General features: G+C 46.2%; 1 protein-coding gene across 1 annotated transcript in view; it reads left to right on the plus strand.

The window, feature by feature from the left end:
* TIAM1 (T-cell lymphoma invasion and metastasis 1) overlaps positions 1–22,515 on the plus strand; it is an 82,698-nt gene that overhangs the window by 54,882 nt on the left and 5,301 nt on the right. Inside the window, exons 14-24 of the mRNA XM_017821954.1 lie at positions 2,970–3,073; positions 11,808–11,987; positions 12,419–12,487; positions 12,774–12,899; positions 14,984–15,092; positions 17,456–17,635; positions 17,741–17,859; positions 18,888–18,996; positions 20,639–20,697; positions 21,491–21,593; positions 22,407–22,494. Coding sequence (XP_017677443.1) covers positions 2,970–3,073; positions 11,808–11,987; positions 12,419–12,487; positions 12,774–12,899; positions 14,984–15,092; positions 17,456–17,635; positions 17,741–17,859; positions 18,888–18,996; positions 20,639–20,697; positions 21,491–21,593; positions 22,407–22,494 — 1,246 coding nt within the window. The remainder of the gene's footprint in view (positions 1–2,969; positions 3,074–11,807; positions 11,988–12,418; positions 12,488–12,773; positions 12,900–14,983; positions 15,093–17,455; positions 17,636–17,740; positions 17,860–18,887; positions 18,997–20,638; positions 20,698–21,490; positions 21,594–22,406; positions 22,495–22,515) is intronic.

Genomic DNA, 22,515 nt, shown 5'->3' on the forward strand with positions numbered 1-22,515 from the left:
GAATGTCTTCAGACAGGGAGACTCCACATCCTCCCTGGGCAGCTGTTCCTGTGCTCTGCCACCCTCCATGAAAAGAAGTTCTTCCTCATGGTGAGGGGGAACTTGTGGTTTAGCTTATGGTCAGAGCTCTGCCTCGGTGTTGTGTGGGGCTCTGAGCTGTGTAAAACAACCTGCTCAAGAGACCGAGGCACCTTAAAGGTACAAACCAAAGCTTTCAACCCTCTGAGCCGTCTTACTTCTGGCATTGCTGGCACGTGGCAGCCCCTGCCAGCACATCCTCATTGCTGCCACCGGGAGGGCTAAATCCAGCGTTGCCCATTCCACACCCTCGGGAATTAGATGCAGGGTTCCTGATTTGTGGGCTGCCTTTTGGGTTAGTGGAGCTCACACTTCTGAGCCTTGCAGCACAGCTGGCAGAGCTTGCCTCGGGGTTTTCATTTCCACTGTGTTGAAAAAAAAAATGTAGTCTGGCACTAAGAAGCAGGTTGGCTTTAAGAGTGGTACCAAGTATCACAGAGGTCTCGTTAAAATCTCCAACCCTGCAAACTGGAAACAGCAGCCGTGGAAAATTTTAGCCAGGTGTTGGCCTGGTGCTTAAGCTTTCCATGATTCTCCAGGCCTTTAAGCCCCAGCACCTTTACTCCGGTGATATAAGACTTCCTTTTATTTTGCTAGTTCTGGCTATAAGTGGGAGTTATTTAATGGGCATTAGTCACAATGTCATGGATATTACGCTGCTGAGGCAACTTGGGAGCTTGTGTGACCTGCATCTGTGCTGGTGGCCGTGTGGATTTGACCCCCTTTTCCTGCAGCTTTTTGGATTTCCCTTTCTAATTCCTTAATGTCAAGTGAAGGCAGCGAATGGCAGTGGTCAGGCAGCACTCAGGGGCTGCTGAAGGAAACGAGCACGTTCTCCTCAGAGCTCCTGGCAGAGCTAAATAAAGATTTACAGGGCAAAAAGAAGGTGATGTAATGAACCTGACAGAAGTGGGACGGTAACTGGGAGGTATTAACAGGCAGGAACGTGCAGCATTATTGATCTGATTGCGTTTAACAACCAGCAGATAAAGCTGCTAAAGTCGAGTTGGCTTTGGCAGCTGTGGACAGTAGAAATACCCTGAGCACACGTGCTGTGTGACTGCTAGAGTGAGAGATTGCTGTCTGCTGGGTAAAAGTGTTTATACTCCAGGAAACAGATTAAGTGGTGTTTTAACATTCAGGAAGAGAAAAAGTGGTTGCTTAAAAGCAGAAAGCAGCCACCTCCCCAAAATAATTGCCTTGGTTTGGGCTGAGAAACCACTGTAAAGTGTATTTCACACAGCTTGTAATGGGAAACTAATTGCAATGAAGAAAAACAGACTGCCCCACAGAGATTATGACACACAGCACTTCTTTTCTCTTATTTTTGAAATGGACAGCCCAATGGGTTTAAGAATTCTTTTTCACACATTAATAGGGAGAACAGAAAGCTGATAGTGCGAGTTGATAAAATCTGGGCAAGGCTCAGAAAAACAAACTTCTTACAGAAAAAACTCCACTTCTTCAGGTAGATTTTGTGTTGCCAAACAACCCCTACAGGCACATCTTTTTCAATAGTAAACCCTGCCTTTTCAGAAGAGAAGCCTGTCTTCCAGAAGCTCAGCTCTGAATTACCTTTTATGTCCTTTTCATTTCACTGAAGTCCAGTTTAGCTCCATCCCAGTGTGCAGAATATGTTCTGAATTTATTTCTCAGTTTCTGAATTTCAATTTTTCCAAATTATTTCTGGACACAAAAAAAGTGGAAATCTTGCACAGTCATTTTTCATAATGGGGTCTAAAAGGGACACCTTCCACTATCCCAGGTTGCTCCAAGCTCTGTCCAATCTAGCCTTGGACACTTCCAGGGATGGGACATCCACACCTTCTCTGGGCAACCTGTGCCAGGGCCTCACCTTCCTCACAGGGAAGAATTTCTTCCAATATCCCATCTAATCCTGCCCTCTGTCAGTTTGAAGCCATTCCCCCTTATCCTGTCCCTCCAGGCCGTTGTAAATAGTCTCTTTCCCTCTTTCTGGATAAAAGGAATTAGTGCGTGGACTCAGCTGCTGTAAAATATCTTTATGTTGGCTTGAAGCCCACAGGAGATTCCTGGCAGAGTTCAGTCCATCACTGGTCAGTGTGGTTTGCCATAGCTGGGAGCTGGATGGATATAAAATTTGGTTTTATGTGAAAAGTGGCAAAGGTGTAGTAACACTGCCTCTCACAGCTACCTGAGCCAGAAAAAAAGTAAGAAAAAAGTTACTTGTGCACAGAGCTCTGGGGCTGGGATTAGTTTTCTTCTTTAGTCACTTGGAGGTGACAAGAAGTCACAAAGGAGTAACCAGCTGTATCAACAACACAGTCTCCAGGAGAGTGCTCAGGGGTGCAGAGGTATTGCCATGTAGTGATGGAAATGAGATCTAGTGTTCAGTTAATGTAATGGGCTCCTAAAACTGCTAAAACTGGGTTTGCTTCCTTAAAAATCAGCGCAGAGACTCAGAAGTGGGTGTCTTAGGCCGAAGCTGCAAGCCATTTAGAGTCATCATGTCTGACTTTAACCCAGGGGAAGGGCTGACCAAGGCTTGCACTGCATACCAGAGTTTCCATTCGAAACCACTGAGGTATAAAGGTCCTTGGCAACTGCTCACCAGCCAAGAAACAAATGCTGAATGTAAGAATTTCAATGTGACATTTTAGCCTTATCTCTGAACTGGCTTTTGTAGTTTCTGACTAAATAGTGTGTCTGGCCATAACCTGTTTATTTTTACACCTGTTGTTAAACCTGGTGCTGTAAACCCTCCGTTGAGGTCACCGAGTGCCTCTGGCACAATGTCCTGTTGGAATGTGCTTGTGTGAGGGATGAGACCTGGCCTTCCACGGGAGCTCTGTGGTTGCACCCAGATTTTTTGGGGTTTCTGGCTGTGTTTTCACACATCTCCATTTTGGCAGGGCACTCCCTTTGTGGTGACCTGGACAGCTCTGCCGACACAGCTCCAGAGGAGGCAGAAACACAGGACCTGGAGTCGTCGGACGAGGCTGATAAGATGAGCAAGGTGAGAAACTTTCATTTTCACATGGAAGCTCAGTGCAGCCACAGCCCAGGTGCTGGTTAGAGCACCTCTCCTGGGAAGATCGATCTTACTTTCAAGGTGTTTACGGATGAGCTTGAATGGAACAAACTACAGCTTTGATTATGGCACATCACTTGCTCCCTCTTAAGCAAGACTTGTGCCCTGTTTCCAGGGTTGGTTCATGTCTCCAGTATCTTGTGATAATGCTCCCACATAGTTTTTACACGGGCTGATTCATCACCTCCTTCACCAGGGCACCTCTGCTAAGCCGAAAGACCACTTGGATTATTACGATTTCTTACTCTTCCTTGATTTCTAGGCATAGGAGGAATGTAAGTTAAACTGTATCTCCTTAAAGCACACATGCTGGTTTTTAAATGCAAACTAATCATCTACCTTAAACTGAAGCAAAACCCTCCAGTTATAACTAAGAGCTTGTGCAAATGGGTTTCTAATTGCCATCGATTAAGGGATGGTTTCGAAGTGGTTGGTAGTTCACACTCTGGGGTGAACTGCTGGGGTCCTTCACAGGACAGTAGGTGTGATGATTAGTGGCTTTTGAGGCAGAATCGAGTGAGATTGTCTTGAAGGTGCTGATTGCTTTTAGGTGTTTGTTGCGTAGGTGATGGTAAGAGTTTACAGCCATTTTTCTACATAATTAATGATTTAATGAGAATCAGATCTCAGCTTGTGGATGTTTCCTCTTATTTTAACTAAGATGTGTTCTAGTGAGCTCTGAGTTGGTCCCTGTGCTACTCTACGGTAGAGAAAGGAAGGAAAAGACCTTGGCCTCTTGTTTCCTGATCCCGTCTGTCCTCCAGCCTGTGGTTTTGTCTTTGATAGCCAGACAGTGGAAGTCAGATAAGGGAAAACATTCCAGTGCATGAAATGCATGCAGAGAAGGTGATTACTCCTGCCGTTTGTTACCAGGGTTTATTACAGATCTTTTTCTTGTAAGTACAAATAATTTCTTCTTCAGTGAGCGGAAGTGTTTGTTGATACTTCGGGATTTTTAACTGTAAACATTTGGGATTTTCATATGCTCTGAGCAGAGCCTCTTCTGTCAAATGCCGGAGCTGTGGCAGAGCACTGAGCATAACACATGGCTGCTCGGGGGATAAATGTTCTCGCTGTGTTTCCCATGGCTTTCTATTTCTGAGCTGCTCGACAGGCTGTGGGGTTCCATTTTGCATCCTGCCTCCTGCATCCTCGGAGCTGTAGTTGCCTGAAGGAAGGCGTAAGGATTACACGATTAGCTCTGCGGCTCAGCAGATTTAGTTAAACTGAGAAATTCACGTTAGCAGCTTTAATGCTTAATATTCACAGACTGGAAAAGTAACTCCTGGCTCTGAGGAGCCTTGGTTTCCAACAGGGGGGAACTTCTGCCTGCATGTAAATGAAATGTTGACATCACTACGTGTTTTCCTTTGAAATGCAGATACATGTACTATATTTGTGTGATGTAGAGGGGAGTGAGGCATTTTACTGAGTGTTCCCTTTTTTGTGGGACAAGCTGCTTGAAATGGTCTCTCATAAAAAAAAGGACACTTGTACATATAGTATATGTACAATGTACTCAGTTTGGCAAAGTCATGGATGCTGCTGTCCCTGCTCACACAGAAGAGCTCTGTACTCAGTGGGCTTCCTTGCTGGTTCCTTTCTAATGAAAACTACGGAACCCCCCAAATTATTCTGCAGTGCCTATAGATAATTCCAGTATATAGTAGAGGGGGTGGGGGAAAAGGCCCAATCAGCAGGAGGGTTTTCCTAATCCTTTTGCTTTTCTGTGCGCTTGAGAAAGCTGATCTGCATGGGAAGCAAGGATTCTGCAGTTGGTGTTTTTCCATGGGGAGCCACCACTGGGCTGGTGCAAGTGAGGAGAAAAACAAAGGTGTTTTCCTGTCCGTGCACTCCCACACCTTTCCATGCTCCTGGGATTATGGCACAGCAGATTAAGCTGATGTCCTCAGCGCTGTTTTACAGGGGTTATTTTTGTACGTGGGAAGGGAAAGGCTCTGCCCTCATCCCCCCAGGAAGGGCACGTTCCCCCTTATCACCATCCTGGCCACAGCTTCCAGGCTCCCTCGGATGCTGGTGTTTGGGGGAGGCTCCCTTTGTATTTCTGCCCTTCTTGGCTAAAGCAGGGCAGGAGCTCTCACCCATTCACTGCTGGGCAGCAGAGGAAATCCATTTTACCTGCGTTGGAGCCTCCCAGCCAAGTGCAGAGCTCCCCTTCTTTCAGGGCAGAACCAGCATTAAAGAGCCGAAAATAGCCTTTGGGGTGTCCTTTGCCGTGTGATAACATGGTCCTGGGGCAGGGCTGCATCCTGCCAATCCCACGGCTGCAGAGGAGGACGGCTCCCAGCTTCCCCGAGTGATCCTAGGGGAGCATTAATAATTCATGGAAAAAGGAGAGGAAGGCATCGCCGCAGCTCTCCTCCATCCGCTCTCCTAGCACGGGCTTTGTGTGAAGGTAAGCGCTGGGAAATCCTACCAAAAGCTGGGTTTGGGACTTTTTGGTACGTTTCTCATGCAGGTGACAGGTAGATGGATGGGTCTTCGAATGCCTCTTCCCTTCTCCTCCTCCTTTTCCTCCCCCCCCTCCTCCTCCTCCTCCTCCCTCCGGCTGCCTCTGTCCCTTCCCCCAGCCCAGCATGTGTGCACGTGGGTGTGTGTTTCCTTAGTAGTGGGTGCATTTGTTTCTTAATCTGCAAAAGCTTCCAAGCTGTTGGTGTGGTGGTGAAGGATTTGGAGGGTGCAGCAGTAGCTCCGAGGATTCCTCCATTTTCTGCAAAGCTTGGTTTAGGTACATCTGAAAGGGCTGGTAACGTAGAATTTGCTTCTCCATCACTATTGCCAAAGTAATAATTACATATATATATTATATATAATAAGGAAAAATGAGGTGTCTGTAGAACTGTTCTGATAAAATGCTAGAAACCCGTTTCCAAGGTGTCAGTGGTGTGGGATAGCTGTTGCTCTCTGGACTCACCCCCTATCTAATTTCACCCTCTTATCTCAGGTTGAAATCTCTGTGAATCCTAGCAAATAGCTTTCTGGGTGCAACCCTTTTTCTTTAAGTCATGGCAGTGACTTAAAGTCAACTGGCAGTGGCCTTCAGTTTTTCTACAAGTTGCTTTGCTCTGGGGTGGGCTTCTGGCTTTCTTTTCTCTCCCTATTTCATGTGGGAGCCAAGGAGGAGAGAGCTGGGAGGAAGGAGAGTGGGGGAAAGGAAAATCTGCTCTCTGCCCCCTTTTCAGGCCTGTTTTCATCTAACATGTGAACTGGAATTTCAGGCTGTTTATGACAGGGGATGCTTCTCTGTCAATCTCTATTCAACAGAATACCAGGAACATTTCATACCAGCGTAATTTCTTCAGTGGTTACTTTCCTCTGTGGTGACCTGATTGTTTTAGTCTTTTCAATATTGTAGAATAAACTGAGGTTCAAACGAGGCACCCTGAAAACTGTGCATATGTGCAAGTTCTTAACATTGCATGTTACCAAAGGCTAAGACAGGTGTTGTGTTTCATCTCAAAAATCAGTCTTTCTGAGTATTTTTTCATGTAATGGCGCTTTGAACTTACTGGGGATGTGTTTTAAAAGGCATCCCCAGTCAAAATACTGTAGGACACTCATTTCTTCCCGTTTCTAATTAAAGACATCTGCCTCTTGCATTAAAGGCTAATTACCTCGCAGCACTTGTGCTTGGGGGAGCTGTTGTGATGGGCTGTGTGAGCACATGCTTACACCATTCAGAGGTATTTCTTTTCCAAGAAAGTAGGTCGTCTGCTCTCTGCAGCATTATTTGAGACCAGAATTAAGTCTCCAAACCTTCAATGTGTTGCAAAATAGATGTGAAAGGATTAAAACAGGGATTTGAGGGGTCGGTTTTGCAGTAGCATAACTGGCTCTTTTAAGTTCTTTTAATTCTGTCCCTTCAGATGTTTAATATTCCTCAGCAGTGCCGTTCGGAGCCAATCGGCTCCTGCTCAGCCACAGGCAACACACATTGATATTCCCAGGCTGCCTTTGCTGCTTTGCTGCATTTCAGCCTCTCTGCTGAAGTTTCCCTCTGAAAACAGCCCCGAGGTCTCAGCTTTTCCTGGTGCCTGGCTCTGAATTCCCACCGATGTGGTGAGCGGGCGGCAAGTGACACCCACGGAGAGCTTTGCTGGGAGAAGGATGGGCACTGCCCTTCCCCGCTGAGCTGCGGCAGAGATCCCAGCTGCACGCCAAGGAAGGAGCACAAGGGCTCTGTCTGGAGTGGGAAAGCCCTTTGGATCAGCTGGGTGTGTGCAGCACTGGGGTTTTCCTGCTGGATGAGTGACAGCCCCGGCAGTCCTGCCTTCCCAGCGATGTCGGCTCCTTGGAGGCTGAACCGTAAGCTCAGGACTGAGGGCGCTGGGAGAGACGGGGACTCCCTGTACCGTTTGCTGTACCTGGTGAGCAGACCTGCTGTGCTTTGGGATGGGCTCAGGAGTTAGCAGTTAAATGGGTTTTTGTGAGGTGTTAATTTGGGGGTTACTATGAGGCTGAGCTGTAACATGTGTGCCCTGCTGAGGCTTCTTCTTACCATGCAGTGCCTGAAGAGATGCAGTTTGCCTGAGTTTTGTTTGGGAGGTCAGTGCTGCTTAGAGCTTGCTGTCCCTGGTGGAACAGAGGGTATTCTGTGCCATTCAAGGGGGCAGGTGCCTGATGCCCAGGCACCTGTACATCTTTAAACATGAGAAATGGTACTCAGCTCTCAAAACTACAGGGCAGGCAGCCAAAACTCCCAGCCCCATGCCTGGTGAGTGTAAGGACTTGATCCTCCTGCATGGGAAAGATGTGAGCTTAGCCCCTCTGCTGAGCCCCCTGCAGAGGAAGGGTTACTCCACTTCACAGCCCAGTTGTGCCAGCCCTCAGTCTCATTTTGGGGTTGCTAGAAGAGATTGCTTGCAGAATTGTCCTTGAAGTGTGATGCCGTAATTCTCCTGGAGAAATCCTGCTTTAGTGCTGTCATTGTTGCAGCTGGCAAACAGAGCTGGTGTAGGGAGATAAAAGGATCTACTTCTGCTCCAGACCTTCCCTGCTCTATCCACTTTCTCCAGGAAAATGGGGACAGAGAGGCTTTTGTGAAATGTGTTTGAGAGTTTTCTTCAAAGTAGCTGTGTCCTGAAGCCCCCTGTGTGCAGTGTTCACCTGCTTTCTATCTGGAAATTGATTTTTTAAAGGAAATACAAGGTAGGCAGGATTATGCTCAGGAACGAAACACAGCAGTTGTGGATTTGTGCACTTCAGTTGTAACAGAGAAGCAATAATTTACTTTATTGATATAAACTGGTAAGTTAGCAAAGTTGGTTGGTCAATGTGACAGTGGTTTAACAAGACTTGATGGCAAGGTACACTTGGTTATTTACTGCATAGAGGGCAGGGTCAGATGAAGTGGTTGGGGGGCCTCCCTTTGAGTCTTGAAGTTCAGAAAGGACCCTGTTGCTTTCTAAGCTCCTTCTCAGAGAGGGGTTTAGGTGCAGCTGGATCCACTCCTAGTCCCAGGCTTGGTCAAGGGTTTATGTCTAAAGCCAATCCTGTAGATCTCTTGGGTAAGAATTCCAAGTCTAGCATGCTGCTGATCACTAACCGGGAATCCGTTTTGCCAAGGAATCCCCCAGGAGGAACCTTGAGATATGTCCCTGCCCTCCCTACCCAAGGGCAGATCCTGGTGTGCAGCTCACTGCCCTGCAAGGCAGCTCAGCAGGCCCTGGAATGTCCACTGTTTATGGACTAAGGTGGTTGATTTATAGTCACATTTGCACAGCAGCAAGACATCTGGGTCAGTGTTCCAGACAGCCCTTGACTGTTGTGTAGCTGTGCAGCCCCCAAAATCTGGGGGAAGCTGGATGGAGCCATCACAGCCCCCACTGGTGGCTGTGGCTTAAGTGGGGAAGGGGGAGGTGTCACACACCACAATTGCAAGAGTTTGTGAATTATTGTGCTGGAGACTTTTTGTCTGTCCAGAGAGTGTGGGGTGAGTGATAGGTGGGCAGTTCTTCAGGAGAGGCAACATTCAGCTGCTGCTGGAGCTGGACGTGGCTGAATCCCAGGGGTGGTTTGTTACGTGTGCAAGTGGAGATAAGGCTTTGAGAAGTCTTCTACACTTCCCTTTTGGCATATGGGTGTAACTGCTCCTTCTGGGGCAGACCGCGTGCCTGTGTGAGTTATCCAATTTTCAACTTCACTGCTTAGCTGGTGTTTCACACCCTAAGTAGATTTTCGCTCTCTCTTTCTGGGTGACCCATCTTTCCCTGGAACTTACTGCAAGTGCATGCACAGCATGGTGAGAAGTCTGTGGGGTATCAAGCATGAACTGCTTGAAACACTTGGTTTATTTCTGGAGCTTGATTCCATATTGTGTTTTACACATTACAACTAGTTTTATCTGTACGTTTGGACCTTAAAGCAAAACACCACTGGATATGTGTTCCTCAAATATTTGTTTACAAAATAGTTTTCAAGCTAAACATTTCTGAGCAAACCCTTGTGTATCCTGCGTCTCTGCGGGCTCAGATTAACATGTGTGAACTGTCAGTTCTGTGTCCCTTTCCAGCAGAGCAGGGAACTTGGGAGGGTTTTTTTGCCTGCACTGGAGCCAGGCTTTCACCTACTGCCTTTTGGGAGTTTGGGGCTGTTGGGATCCAAATCACACCTGTGGAAATGCATATGTAATGTAAAAGTTTGTGTGTGCTTTATACTTAAAGTACAGTGAGTATAGGTGGAACCTTGCTGAGAAATAACAGGAATTATATTGACTAATAAATCTTAACTCTATGACATGTGCCATTACCAGGAGCAGAGTTAGTTGCAAGTAGACTGTTTTTAACTCACTGCTTCCTCCTGTCCTCAATTTGCAATATTTTTCCTTTCTTCCACATCTGAGTTAAACCTCAGAAACCGAAGGTGCATATTTTCTCTGTAAAAAAGTGTGTCCAGGAGGCATTTTTTGTATAGACAGTCAGTCACAGTTAGTTCCTTGCTTACACTTGTGTCCTGAAGAAAATGATCCTTTGCATAATAACTCTGTACTCATATACTGTGAAGTGGTACCTCTTGTGAGCATTTGTGGCCATAAGAGACCTCTAAGGAAAGCCACTGTGTAAGGGCAGGAAATCCTTACTTGTCCCTAGCATGGATTGTGGGTGGATGGAGAGGGAATTAGCTGTATAGCTTGAAAAAGGCAGAGTTTTTTTGGCACTACCAGCTGGTGGGAGTGAAGGGCTCTGACTCCAAACTGCAAGGTGGTGATGTGCTTTATTCTCTCTCTTTTCTTTATTTTGTTAGTTTTTCCTCCTCCCTTGTATATCTCTGTTTGAACAGGCTAATTTTGGGTCAGTTGTTTTACAGAATCACAGAGAAAAGCCCTCTGAGACCCTTGAGTCCACCCTGTGTCCCATCCCCACCTTGTCCCCCAGCCCAGAGCACTGAGTGCCATGCCCAGTCCTTCCTTGGACACCTCCAGAGATGGGGACCCCACCACCTCCCTGGGCAGCCCCTTCCAATGTTTAAAAACCCTTTCCATTAAGAAATTCCTCCTGATGTCCAACCTGACCCTCCCCTGGCACAGCTTGAGGCCATTCCCTCTCCTCCTGTCCCTTGTTCCCTGGGAGCAGAGCCCGACCCCCCCGGCTCCTCCTTCCTGTCAGGGAGATGTAGAGCCAGAAGGTCCCTGAGTCTCCTTTTCTCCAGGCTGAGCCCCCCCCCAGCTCCCTCAGCTGCTCCTCACAGGACTTTTAGTATGAACTGGAGGGCTGTAGAGGCAGTGCTGGGAAATCACTGCATCTGGATCAAGATCCCATGGTAGGATTAGAGAGGTGTGATCCAGTGGAGCAGCTCCTTTCCCTCCAGGTCTCTGGGAGGGATGGAGACAGAGCACACTACTGCTTTGGCAACCCCAGGAGCCTGGGGCTGTGGTCACTGACACCAGAGGTCCTGCCTGCTCCAAACTTTTCAGTGTAATGAAAGATGTGAGAATGTGATCTAACAAAGGAGGTGAGGCAAGGATAACTGGCTTTAATATTTAATCAGATGTCTATATATAAAGAAATTAGCTTGATGTAGCAGCTCTGCAAAACGTGACTTCTGGGGAAGAAATTCACCCTACAAGGTATGTTTCCAGGCACAGATCAAGTGTACAGTTAGTTTCCCAAAGAACGTGTGTTTGGAGCCTGGAGAGGCTTTGGCTCCCTGGATGGCTTTGCTTCCCCCAAAAACAGCTTCAATGGGTTCTGCCTCAGCGTTGTCTCCTCGGATGTGTTGACACAGCTATTCCCAGGACTGTAGCAAACAATTAGGGAACTGGCAGAGGGCTGGGGTGTGTGTTTTGTTTGCATGGTCATTTTTTGTTCCCAATTCTTGGGCCTCTTTGTTAGTTTGTCAATCTTGATTGCTGGACGAGCCTATTTTAATTAAAATTCTTGTATGTCTGAAACCAGGAATGCTATTGAACAGCACTTCAATTAATCTGAATTGTGCAACTGTTTTGTTTTTTGGGTTACCCCCTGCTTTTCCCCCTTATCCTCAGTCACTGAGAGACAGGAGAGACACTTCTGGACTTTGGTGCCCGTTAGAAAGTCCCCAAACTGCAACTGCTAAACTGCAAATGCTTCTCAGCTCCATCATTCCTGTGACTCTTACTTAAAATATTACCGCCGGTCTTTCCTCTTCCTTCTTTTTCAAGAGCACAGAGCAGGTCGCTGCTTTCTGTCGCAGTCTGCATGAAATGAACCCTTCTGACTCCAGTGCTCACCCTCAGGAATTTGCAGGACCCCAGCTGGCCACCATGAGACAACTCACAGACGCAGACAAGCTGCGGAAGGTCATCTGTGAGCTCCTGGAGACAGAACGCACCTATGTCAAAGTAAGGGGGCTCCATGTCTTGCTTCAGTCTGTTATTTCTTGTAAAATTGTGTTGGTTCTTCTCTAACACTTCAAGTTCTGCTTCGTGCATGTATCTCTTAGTGAACTTGCATTCAGTTCTGCAGTCTGACCCTAAAATAGTAACTTAAAACTCTGAAATGAGCAGGCTTTCCAAATTCTTAGGCTGCTGTTGTGAAGCTACTTAGCTGGCATGCAGAGGGACACTGCTCAATGATTTTGGAAGTAAAACTGTGTAAATGTTTCCTTTTGCTGTCCTTCAACTGTGTGAAATCCAACTGTTTTGTCCTGTGTGTGAAAAGGAAAAATTCTCAGGAATTTTGCACTGGGTAAGCAGTGATCTTTGCCACTTCAGTAAATGTCCACAGAGGCACTTTGAGGGATCAACATGGGCATCTTTTTCTGACTTTTTAGGACTTAAATTGTCTAATGGAGAGATACCTGAAGCCTCTACAAAAAGAAACGTTCCTCACACCAGATGAGGTATGTTGACTGTTGACTGTCTTTTTGCCTGAGAGCTTTCACCTGCCCCTCTTCTCTGCCCACCCCCAGCTGGACTTGCTTGCTTGAAATTTTTAAGTCCATTTTTTTTTCAAATAGTGAATTTAGGAGGGTATAAAAGTAGTGCTCAATAATGTACAGCGTGTAGGTTGTTTTTTCCTGACATCACCCTGATTATACAACTGAGAATTACTGAAGCTCTAGAAAATACGATTTAGCTACCAAGTGATATTTTCAGCATTTTGTCTTTTTTTTTTTCTCTCATTAGCTGGATGTTCTCTTTGGGAATCTGACTGAAATGGTAGCATTCCAAGTAGAGTTCTTGAAAACTCTGGAAGATGGAGTAAGGCTGGTTCCAGACCTGGAAAAGCTTGAAAAAGTTGAGCAATTTAAGGTAATCTCATGGTTTACACTTTGAGGAGTCCTTTGACACTCTTCATCATATTTTTCTGACTATTGTCACTGTTCATGTAAAAACATGCATCTGGTCCCAGTCAGGATTAATTTTCAGCTAATACTGGTGCTGTTCAAAAATTATCCTGCTACACTTGAATTTTATGCTACATTTAGCCATATAGAGCACTAGAAACCTGTAACACCATGTGCTTCTGGGTGCTATTCTTGCCCTTCTGCCAGATTTCCTGCCTTGAGCTGTCAGGAAAAGCTAGAAATGGAAAGTTACATAAAATCTTTGCTCTGACAAGTCTAATGTACAGAAACCCACTGGGGCGGCAGATCAGAACAGCACATTGAATTCTGTATTTGGACTTTTGATCCATAGTGGAACTACATGGCAAATACTTTCAGCTCTCAGCAGATGTGCATCATCACAGGTAGAAATGTAAACTGCAGATATGTAAACTTCATATAAAACCCAGGAAAATTTGGGAACAAATTTTGTTTTCTTTCTAATGCAGTTGTACTGGTACTGGAGATATGGCAAGTAGCTGAGTGTTCTCTCTGGGGAATTTTGCTCTGGCTTTGAGTACTCACCTTGGTAAAGGACAGGATGTCTTGATGAATAATAGTGATTCCACTGGGGTTCTCTTCAGCTAACATACAGCCCTGGAAGAACTACTGAAAGAATTTGTCTTTTTGTCCATGTGTGTCTTTGCCATTGGGAGTTTGTTTAAAATGAGCCTCAATCATGAACACTGCTCTCATGGAACTAGAACACAGCTCTTGTAGGAAATGTGCACTTCATGGAGAGCACAGAGAAGCCTTTGTGATCCCTGTGTGCTCTGAGCTTTGAGAGAGGAGTGCCAGAGAAGCCTCCTTATGGAGAGAACTCTGCCCTCTGAGTGCTGCTGCTCCCACCTCTTTCCATAAAAAGTGCACCAACCTCACTTTCAGTTCTGCCCCGTGGGCACTGTCTGGAAGCAGTGTGTGAAATATGGGGCTATGGGGCTCCGTGGTTTCAGTTCTGCAGTTTGGTTCCCTCTCCTGCCTGTCCCCAAGCTGCCCACGTGTTGTCTCAGCCCCCCCCTCCCCCGTGTTGTCTGGTTCCTAAGTGGGTAACAGAGCAAACACCGAGGAAAAGATAAGACATCTTAGGGGAGGACTGTGTTTGACCCCTAACACAAACTCAGTCCAAGGAAGTGAAGGCCTGGGTGTGTTTGTGCAGAGGGATGAGTGTTGCTTGCACAGCTCCTTAGTGTCTTGATCCATTGATGTCAGATCCATCCAGCCTTCTCGGTGGCTTCTGGCCATTACTGAGCTCAGTAAGGCTTTTAAACACATCTCTGGAGCTGTGAGCCCAGTCCCTCTGGAGTTAGTGGTGTCTTCAGACTGGGACTTGGCTAATGATGTTAATTATTATTATAATTGTTAATTAATGTGTTAATCCACGCACCAAGGCTGAGCCTGTTTCTTGGTGAATGAATCACAGAATCACAGAATGGTTTAAGATGAAAAGGACCTTCAAGATCATCCAGTTCCACCCACTGACATGGGCGGGGACACCTTCCACTAGCCCAGGTTGCTCCAACTTGGCCTTGGACACTTCCAGGGATGGGGCAGCCACAGCTTCTCTGGGCAACCTGTGCCAGGGCCTCCCCACCCTCACAGGGAAGAATTTCTTCCCAATATCTCACCTAACCCTGCTCTCTGGCAGTGGGAAACCATTCTCCCTTATCCTGTCACCCCAGGCCCTTGAAAATAGTCTCTCTCCATCTTTCTTGTAGCTTCCTTCAGGTCCTGGAAGGCCACAATTAGGTCACCCTGGAGCCTTCTCTTCTCCAGACTGAGCAATCCCATTCTCTCAGCCCTTCCTCGCAACAGAGCTGCTCCATCCCTCTGACCAACTTGGTGGCCTCTTCTGGACTTGCTCCAACAGGTCAACGTCCTGGTGTGAAAACACTCTACAAATGCATTGTCCTGTCATCCCAAAGCTCAGTGGAAGCTTCAGATGAGGGAAAAGAGCTAAACACTTTCATGTGTTTTAATTACTAATGCCTTTTTTTAAATTTTAAATCCTAGAAAGTGTTGTTTTCCTTGGGTGGATCCTTCCTGTACTACGCTGACCGGTTCAAGCTGTACAGTGCCTTCTGTGCCAGCCACACGAAAGTCCCCAAAGTCCTGGTGAAAGGTGAGAGCCACGTGCTGGACAAAGACAGGGGGAGTCATCGCAGCCACACCTTGGTTTGGGCTGGCACAGCTTGGCCTTGTGGATGGAGAGAGGTGACCACTGCACCCCAAACCATGTTGTGGGGCAGCAGTGGGGGCACATACATGCCTGGGTGCTTTTCCAGGAGGGAAGTAAGTCCATCTGGCCTGAGAAGCTCACGGATAGCTCTGTGCCGTGGGTGTTCTGGGACCACCCTCGATGGGATGATACCCGAGGAGCTCATCTCAAGAGGTGGTTAACCTTGCGTGGAGTTTTTCTCTCCATGCTAATTTATTCTCCCCTGACACTTTTCAGTCATGTGGGAAAGGTTTCCTAAAAGGCCAGTGTGGCTTTTGCTAACAGATCACTGTGTACTTTGAAACCAGAGCAGGAGTGGTGGTGCTTGCTTGACCCCTGGATCCTCCTGGGATTGTTTGTGCCACGAATCCTTGCTAGTAGCAATCCCACTGAATCCTCAGCCGATGTGGTTGAATGTTGGCAGCCACTAGGAAAGGATCAGCCTGGGAGAATGTTTTGTGGAAGCTGCCTAAATATTTTAACTTCACCATGCTCCCTCTCCTCTTCCTCTCGCCTTGATTCCAGCTTGCCTGAGAAGTTTCCATGTCTGAATTCCTGGCAGAACTTGGCTTGCTGAGATGGAGATAAATGAACTGTGCTCTGGATTATAAATGCTCATGGGCCAAATTGCCTCAGAGTGATGTTTTGCCCCTGTGAAAGTGTTACTCTCTTAAGAGTTACCAGTGCTTCATGCAATTCCTTTTTGGCCAAGACACTGAATAAACAAATGGTTCCAGTTGTAGGAGCGATGCCATCAGGGAGGAGCTCGTATTTTTCAAAGAACATCTGGATGTCTGACAATCAAAGTTTTGGGGTTTTTGTTTCTTGGTTGGTTTGGCTTTTTTTGTTGTATTTTTTTTGCACACTTTTTCCTTTTTCATTTCTACTTGTAAACTTTTATTCCCCATGCTGCAAAGAGTATTTAGCAGCTCTGTGGGATATATAAATTAATGACTTGTTGCTAGTCACATCCATGCTTTCTTTTGGAATCGTTTTGTTGGGCCTTAATTTTAAACCTGTAGACTAGGTAGATCTGGTTATTTTGCTTTTATTTTTCTTTGCTGACTGTATTTATAAATGAGAAATGGTTGTGCTTGAATTGTGGCATAAGCAGAACATAAAATTTCATGCCAGAGATAAATCTCTTAAAAAGCTGGGAGTGTATTTAAGGTGTAATTCGGTGTCCTCAGCTGAGGTGCAGGTGGCTTTTGGGTTTGAAACTGAAGTTGCTTTATTGCAATCAGGTGACTGTCTGCAAAAAAACCACCCAGCCTTGGCAGGGGACATGACTCTAATAAAAGCAATTGTGTGGAATTGTTCCTACACTGAATAACTTGTGTGTCTAAAAATACCACCTCCTCCTTGCTTCCTTCCTTATGTTCTAGTAGGGGGAGCAACAGAGAAAATGACATTTTTACAAATTCAGTAGCAGTCAGGTAGCAAGATGATGGGAATCAGGTGTCCAGGGTGCCTGTGCTCCCAAAATCTGGTGTCCTAGCATAAGTGTACTCCTCTTCTGCCTCCTTACTGGCTCCTGATGGTTGTTCAGAGCTGCATTTTAAGGTTTAATGAGGTAACAAGAACCAGGCTTGTCAATATTGTAGGTACACCTGTCAGACTGGGCTTAGGAGCAGCGACTTTTCATAAATACCCAATTTGAGCCTTTGCTTAAAGGAAACAATTTGAGCTGCTCTAAAATAGTTGCAAGGCCAAAAGTGGTTGTTACTGAGTGCTGCTTCCTCTGAGGGGCAACTTCGACCTCTGCTCCCTGTGAGCAGAGACAGGGTCCAGGGAACGGCTGGAGCTGTGTCACAGAGGGTTAGGCTGGATATCAGGACAAGATTCTTCCCCCAGAGGGTGGTTGGGCACTGAACAGGCTCCCCAAGGCTGACAAAGATCAAGGAGAGTTTATGCAGTGCTCTCAGGGACAGGGTGGGATTGTTGGGGTGTCCTGAGCAGGGCCAGAAGTTGGACTGGATGATCTTTTTGGATCCCTTCCAACTCAGGATATTCTGTTCTATTGTGGACAGTGAAATTAAAACCTGCCTGTATTGGTGTGGAGGTGGGTGCCTGTTGTGAAATCCTAAATACCATGTCCAAGGCAAGTGTCAATGACTCAAAACCTGGAGGGCATAAATCTAATTCCGTGGACCCGATAAATCTACAGTTCCTTGCAAAATGGCTCTGGATAAATGAATTTAAAGCTGGAAAAGTGACTTTATGCCTTTTTTTTTTATTTATCCAATGGCTTCATTTTAATCTTCCAGCCAAGACAGACACTGCTTTCAAGGCATTCCTGGATGCCCAGAACCCCCGACGGCAGCACTCCTCCACGCTGGAGTCTTACCTCATCAAACCCATCCAGCGGATCCTGAAATACCCTCTCCTGCTGAAGGAGCTCTTTGCTCTCACTGACGTGGACAGTGAAGAACATTATCACCTCGATGGTAAGGGGTTAACCCCATGTGCTTCGCCCTGCTTAATTTCTGACCTGGAATCCTTCTTCTCAAAGGCTTAAAATTCCTTTTCTTCTCATCCTGTCTCTCTTCTAGTGGCCATCAAAACAATGAACAAGGTTGCCAGCCACATTAATGAAATGCAGAAGATCCATGAGGAATATGGGGCAGTGTTTGACCAGCTCATAGCAGAACAAACAGGGGAGAAAAAAGAGGTAACAGACGACCAGATTTGGAGAGGAAGAGGCTGTTATTGTGGTGCCTGGAGCGTGCATGTTAAACTGTATCCGATATTTACCTTTCCTGTTGTTCCACTGAAGTAGGTCCTGGTGCAAACAGATAAATCCCTATTCAATTCTAGAACTGCTTTTCCATGTATGGTTCAGTGAGTGGGACCAATGTAAAGAAGTAGTGGATGATCGACCTTCAGTGTTGTGCTTAGGTCAAAATCTCATCCCAACCTGCCCTTCACTATTTTGATATCCTTGTCTTGACTCTCCGCCTTTCACATCAGTCATCTGGCCCCACCAGTTTGAGTGGACTTGCTGAGGCAAGGCTGTCCTTGGCATTTTAATGGCTTGGAAGAGATGAAATTGCGAGGTGTGGTGTGTGAGAAACTGCTGATTCTCTTTTACAAAGCATTTTAGGGGGCTTGGTGCATGAGAGAGAGCCTGGGGCTGTGGGCTGGAGGTCTCATGTGGTGCACACGAAAATCTGGTGTGGCTCAGTCTTGGCTGACTGTCTGAGACCCCTGGAAGGGGTCTTAAAGTCCCAGACCCCTGGACTGGGGGTAGCACTCAGTTTATCACTCTGGGGGACCATAAAGAAAGAGAAAGACCTCTAAACTTTGCCCCAAACTGACTATGTACATTAGAGGCTGTGCTTACATCTTCAAACCATCTTCCTGGGAGGAAGATGGACAAAGGAGAAATGAAAAGGCAAAGAAAACATCTGGTTTTTTGCCCTAACTTCCCACCAAATTGCAAGAGCTGTTCTGTGAGTTTAACTTATCCTAATTTATGCTGACCAATTAAGGATCTACACGGATCTGTTGCTAAGTGTCACACTCTGTTTGCACATGCTTGTGGCCATCTGATGAAATATTCCAAAGGTTTACTTGTGGGGTATTTTTTGTTTGTTCAGGACTAAACTTCAAGCAAGTTTCTTGAACTGGAAATTCCCATAAGATTCCTTGAACTCATTAAACACTGTGTCTCTGTGCTTGTGTTCTTCGTGCTGGCAGGTTGCTGACCTTTCCATGGGGGATTTGCTCCTGCATAATACAGTGATATGGCTGAATCCTCCTGCTTCACTGGGGAAGTGGAAGAAGGAACCTGAGCTGGCAGCATTTGGTTTGTATCCTACCACTTTCATTTCAGATGTCACGTGTGCCTTAGCAGATATTTACTGAAGGTAACTGAGCATTGCCTTCTGCAAGGTTGGCTGGAAATTATAACTGTGTTGGTCTCTTTGCTGCAATGGTCAGTTCTGTTCTGTGGTGATCTAAAACTGGGGAGGAATTTGGAGATTGCTGTATAGTGCAAGAGTTTCTTAAACTCATGTCCAAGGCTATAGTGAGCTCTGTATTAATATTAATATATTTGTCTCTGGAAAGATATGGTTTGATAGTCCAGTCGATGCCAAGTAACTCTGCTTCACAACCCAGCCTCTCTCTTCAAAAATTACATCAAGTACTGCAGAATATGCTAAATTCTATTTGTTCCCAAATTTCTTCTCACACAACTGTTTTTTTACCTTGTTTCCAGAAAGTGATGCTGGTTAGGAAGCCAGTGATGATGATGATGATGATTATAGTTGTTATTATTTTTTTAACATACCAAAAAGATAAAAAATGGAGACTCTTTCAGCTTTGCTCTGGAAGAGCATATAAAAATTTACTGCTTTCCTGTCATTTGGGAAAGCACCTGGTCATACCATTCATGAAAGCTGCTAGGAATGTGCAGCAACTCTTAATTACTCCCAGAATCTTTAAATTAGTTTCATAAAATGTCCAAAATTAAGTGTCCCTGCAGTTCAGTCTGAAAACAAAGGGGGTGTGCTTGAGGACTGAAGAAAGAGATCACAAGGAAAACTGGAGTCTTGAAAGGCAAATTCCAGCTCCATGTGGATTTGGTGTGGCAAAAAGAAACTGGGATTACATCTCTGCCAGCCAGTGGTGCTCACTTTTTAATTCACATCCTGTCCCTGTGCAGCCTCTCCTGCTGACTGACCCCGTGTAGCTGGATGCTGCTTATTAGTCTGAGGTGAAATTAGCCAGGGGGAATTAAGTTTTCCAAATATTTGTACAGAACTGTTGCTGTTTGAGTAGTTGTTCCTGTAACTGGTAACATAAACTCTTTAAGTTTCAAGTGAGTTTGAAGTAGCCTGGTTTTGTGTGGTAAAAGCTGTTGAGTTTGGAGTTTTTTGGGGAAGAATATACAAGAGGGCTGGTGGTTTCTCCAAGCCCTCCTTCCCTGGCTCAGGTGAGGGCTGAGGAGCTGAAAGGCCTGTGTGCTTGGGGCATTCAGGAGACCCATTCCCAGCCTTATGGACTCTCTTGAGGAGAGACTGTGACAGCTGGGCCTGGTTAGTCTGGAGAAGAGAAGGCTGAGAGGGGATCTCATCAGTCCATACAAATATCTCCAGGGACTGTCAGAGGAAGGTGCCACACTCTGCTCAGTGGTGCCAGTGACAGGATGAGGAGCAATGGACATAAACTGAAACACAGCAAGTGCCCCCTCACCATGAGGAAGAACTTCTTTCCATGGAGGGTGGCAGAGCACAGGAACAGCTGCCAGGGGAGGATGTGAAGTCTCCCTGTCTGGAGACATTCCAAACCCACCTGGATGTGTCCCTGTGTCACCTGCTCCAGGTGACCCTGCCTTGGCAGGGGGATTGGACTGGGTGATCTCCAGGGGTCCTTTCCAAACCAGGCATTCTGTGATTTTGTGATTCTCTGACAACATGGCTCTTGTCTCTAACTTTCTCCTCTAGTGTTCAAAACTGCCGTGGTCCTCGTATACAAGGATGGCTCCAAACAGAAGAAGAAACTTGTAAGTTGAATGGACTGCTTAGGTGATGCTGTGGGCATTTGTGGGGCTGTGACTGGGATCTGCTTTCCATACAACTGTGGAGCTGGACTGTTTTTTTCCATGTGTGATCCTTGGTGTGTGCTGAGCAATGTGCTGTTCATCCTGAATGCAGCAAACATTCCTTTACTTTATCCTCAGCTCTCTGCTGGACTAGTTATTCATGTCCCTGCCACATCCATTCCACGCTGGGGAGTGGATTGTCATGAATCAAGATACTGTGAACATCTCTCTTGTGTTTGATTCTTTGGTCAGTGTATGTGAAGCAAATATTTAATGTCTGTCATCTTGCTCAGTGAAACACAGTGCCCTGGGTGTTTTGTGCCACCAAACAAGTGCTGGCTCTTCTCAGCTGAATTAGGTGTGCTTGCAGTATGGCTCAGGGATCCCACTGGAGTTTGGGACTCTGTGGCAAAGACCAAGGTGTGATTTGAAATGCTTACGTGGGTAAAGCCACCTGGCCACAGGATGACTTCAGAGGGGCCAAAGCAAAACTAAAATGTGTTCCTGAGTGTATGTGCACCTGGAGGAGAGAATGCAGCACTGGTCTCACTGACTTTGGAAGGCTGATGGGGTGCTTCAGTCTAGATTTTAGCAAGATCTTCACAGAGAGGAAACTCAGTGAGGTGTTGCAGTGAGAAAATCAGAATGGCAGCCGGTCTGTAGCTGGAAGCTCTCAGTGCAGAGCACAGGAGATTCTTGTGTCTGACTGTCCCAGGGTGTCTGGTTTCCTAATGGTGTTTTGAAATTCTTCCAGGGTGGATCACATAGAGCTTCAATTTATGAAGACTGGGATCCGTTCCGATTTCGCCACATGATACCTTTGGAAGCCCTGCAGGTTCGGGCCTTGGCCAGTGCAGGTAATGTTCCCACTGCATTCTGGAAAAACAAGGCAAAGTAGTTGCTGACTCTGGTTCACTCTATTCCTCTTCTGGAGATTAGAAGGCAGTTTGCAGCTGTGAGACACCAGAACTGGTGGGTTTTTGTTCTCATGGCTGCCAGCTTCATGGGGAGCTTAGAGTATGAAAAATTTCACAAATTTATACAGTTTTCTCACTTTCTAATGCGTAAGTGGAAAGAACATTGGAGGTAGTTGTAAAATCGTAGAATCGTGGAATGGTTTGGATTGGAAGGGACCTTAAAGCCCATTCAGTCCCACCCCCTGCCATGGGCAGGGACACCTTCCACTATCCCGGATTGCTCCAAGCCCTGTCCAACCTGGCCTTGGACACTTCCAGGGGTGGGACAGCCACAACTTCTCTGGGCAACCTGTGCCAGGGCATCACCACCCAAAATGTGACAGTACTTCATGGAACACCTGAATTGCTGGATTGTTTTTTGCTCATTTGTTTTGGGGTTTTTTTTGGGTTTTGTTTAATTGTTTGGTTTGCCTTTTTTTATTTGGTGGGTTTTGTTTGTTTGTTTGGGTTGGGGTTTTAAAATATTTTTATGGGAACTGAGTGGGTGCATATAAAATACTGCCAGTTTAAGAGCCTGTTCTTTCATTAGTCACTTGCCCACTGCTGCCTTTCAGCCGTGAGTTAATATTATTTGCAGCGTATTGTCTGTTGTCCTGGGTGGTCTTAAACCATTTCTTCAGGATTATGGAATAAATACTTCCAAGTTAAACATGAGAAGCTGTTACATGAAGTTCTGCTTGCTTTTCCCTTTAGATGCAGAGACCAATTCTGTGTGTGAGATTGTCCACGTTAAATCTGAGTCTGAGGGCAGGCCAGAAAGGACATTTCACCTTTGCTGTAGGTAAGTGTGTGTTTCCCTATT

Source organism: Lepidothrix coronata, unplaced genomic scaffold (assembly GCF_001604755.1).
Source record: "Lepidothrix coronata isolate B3197 unplaced genomic scaffold, Lepidothrix_coronata-1.0 Scaffold93, whole genome shotgun sequence".
NCBI lineage: Eukaryota > Metazoa > Chordata > Aves > Passeriformes > Pipridae > Lepidothrix > Lepidothrix coronata.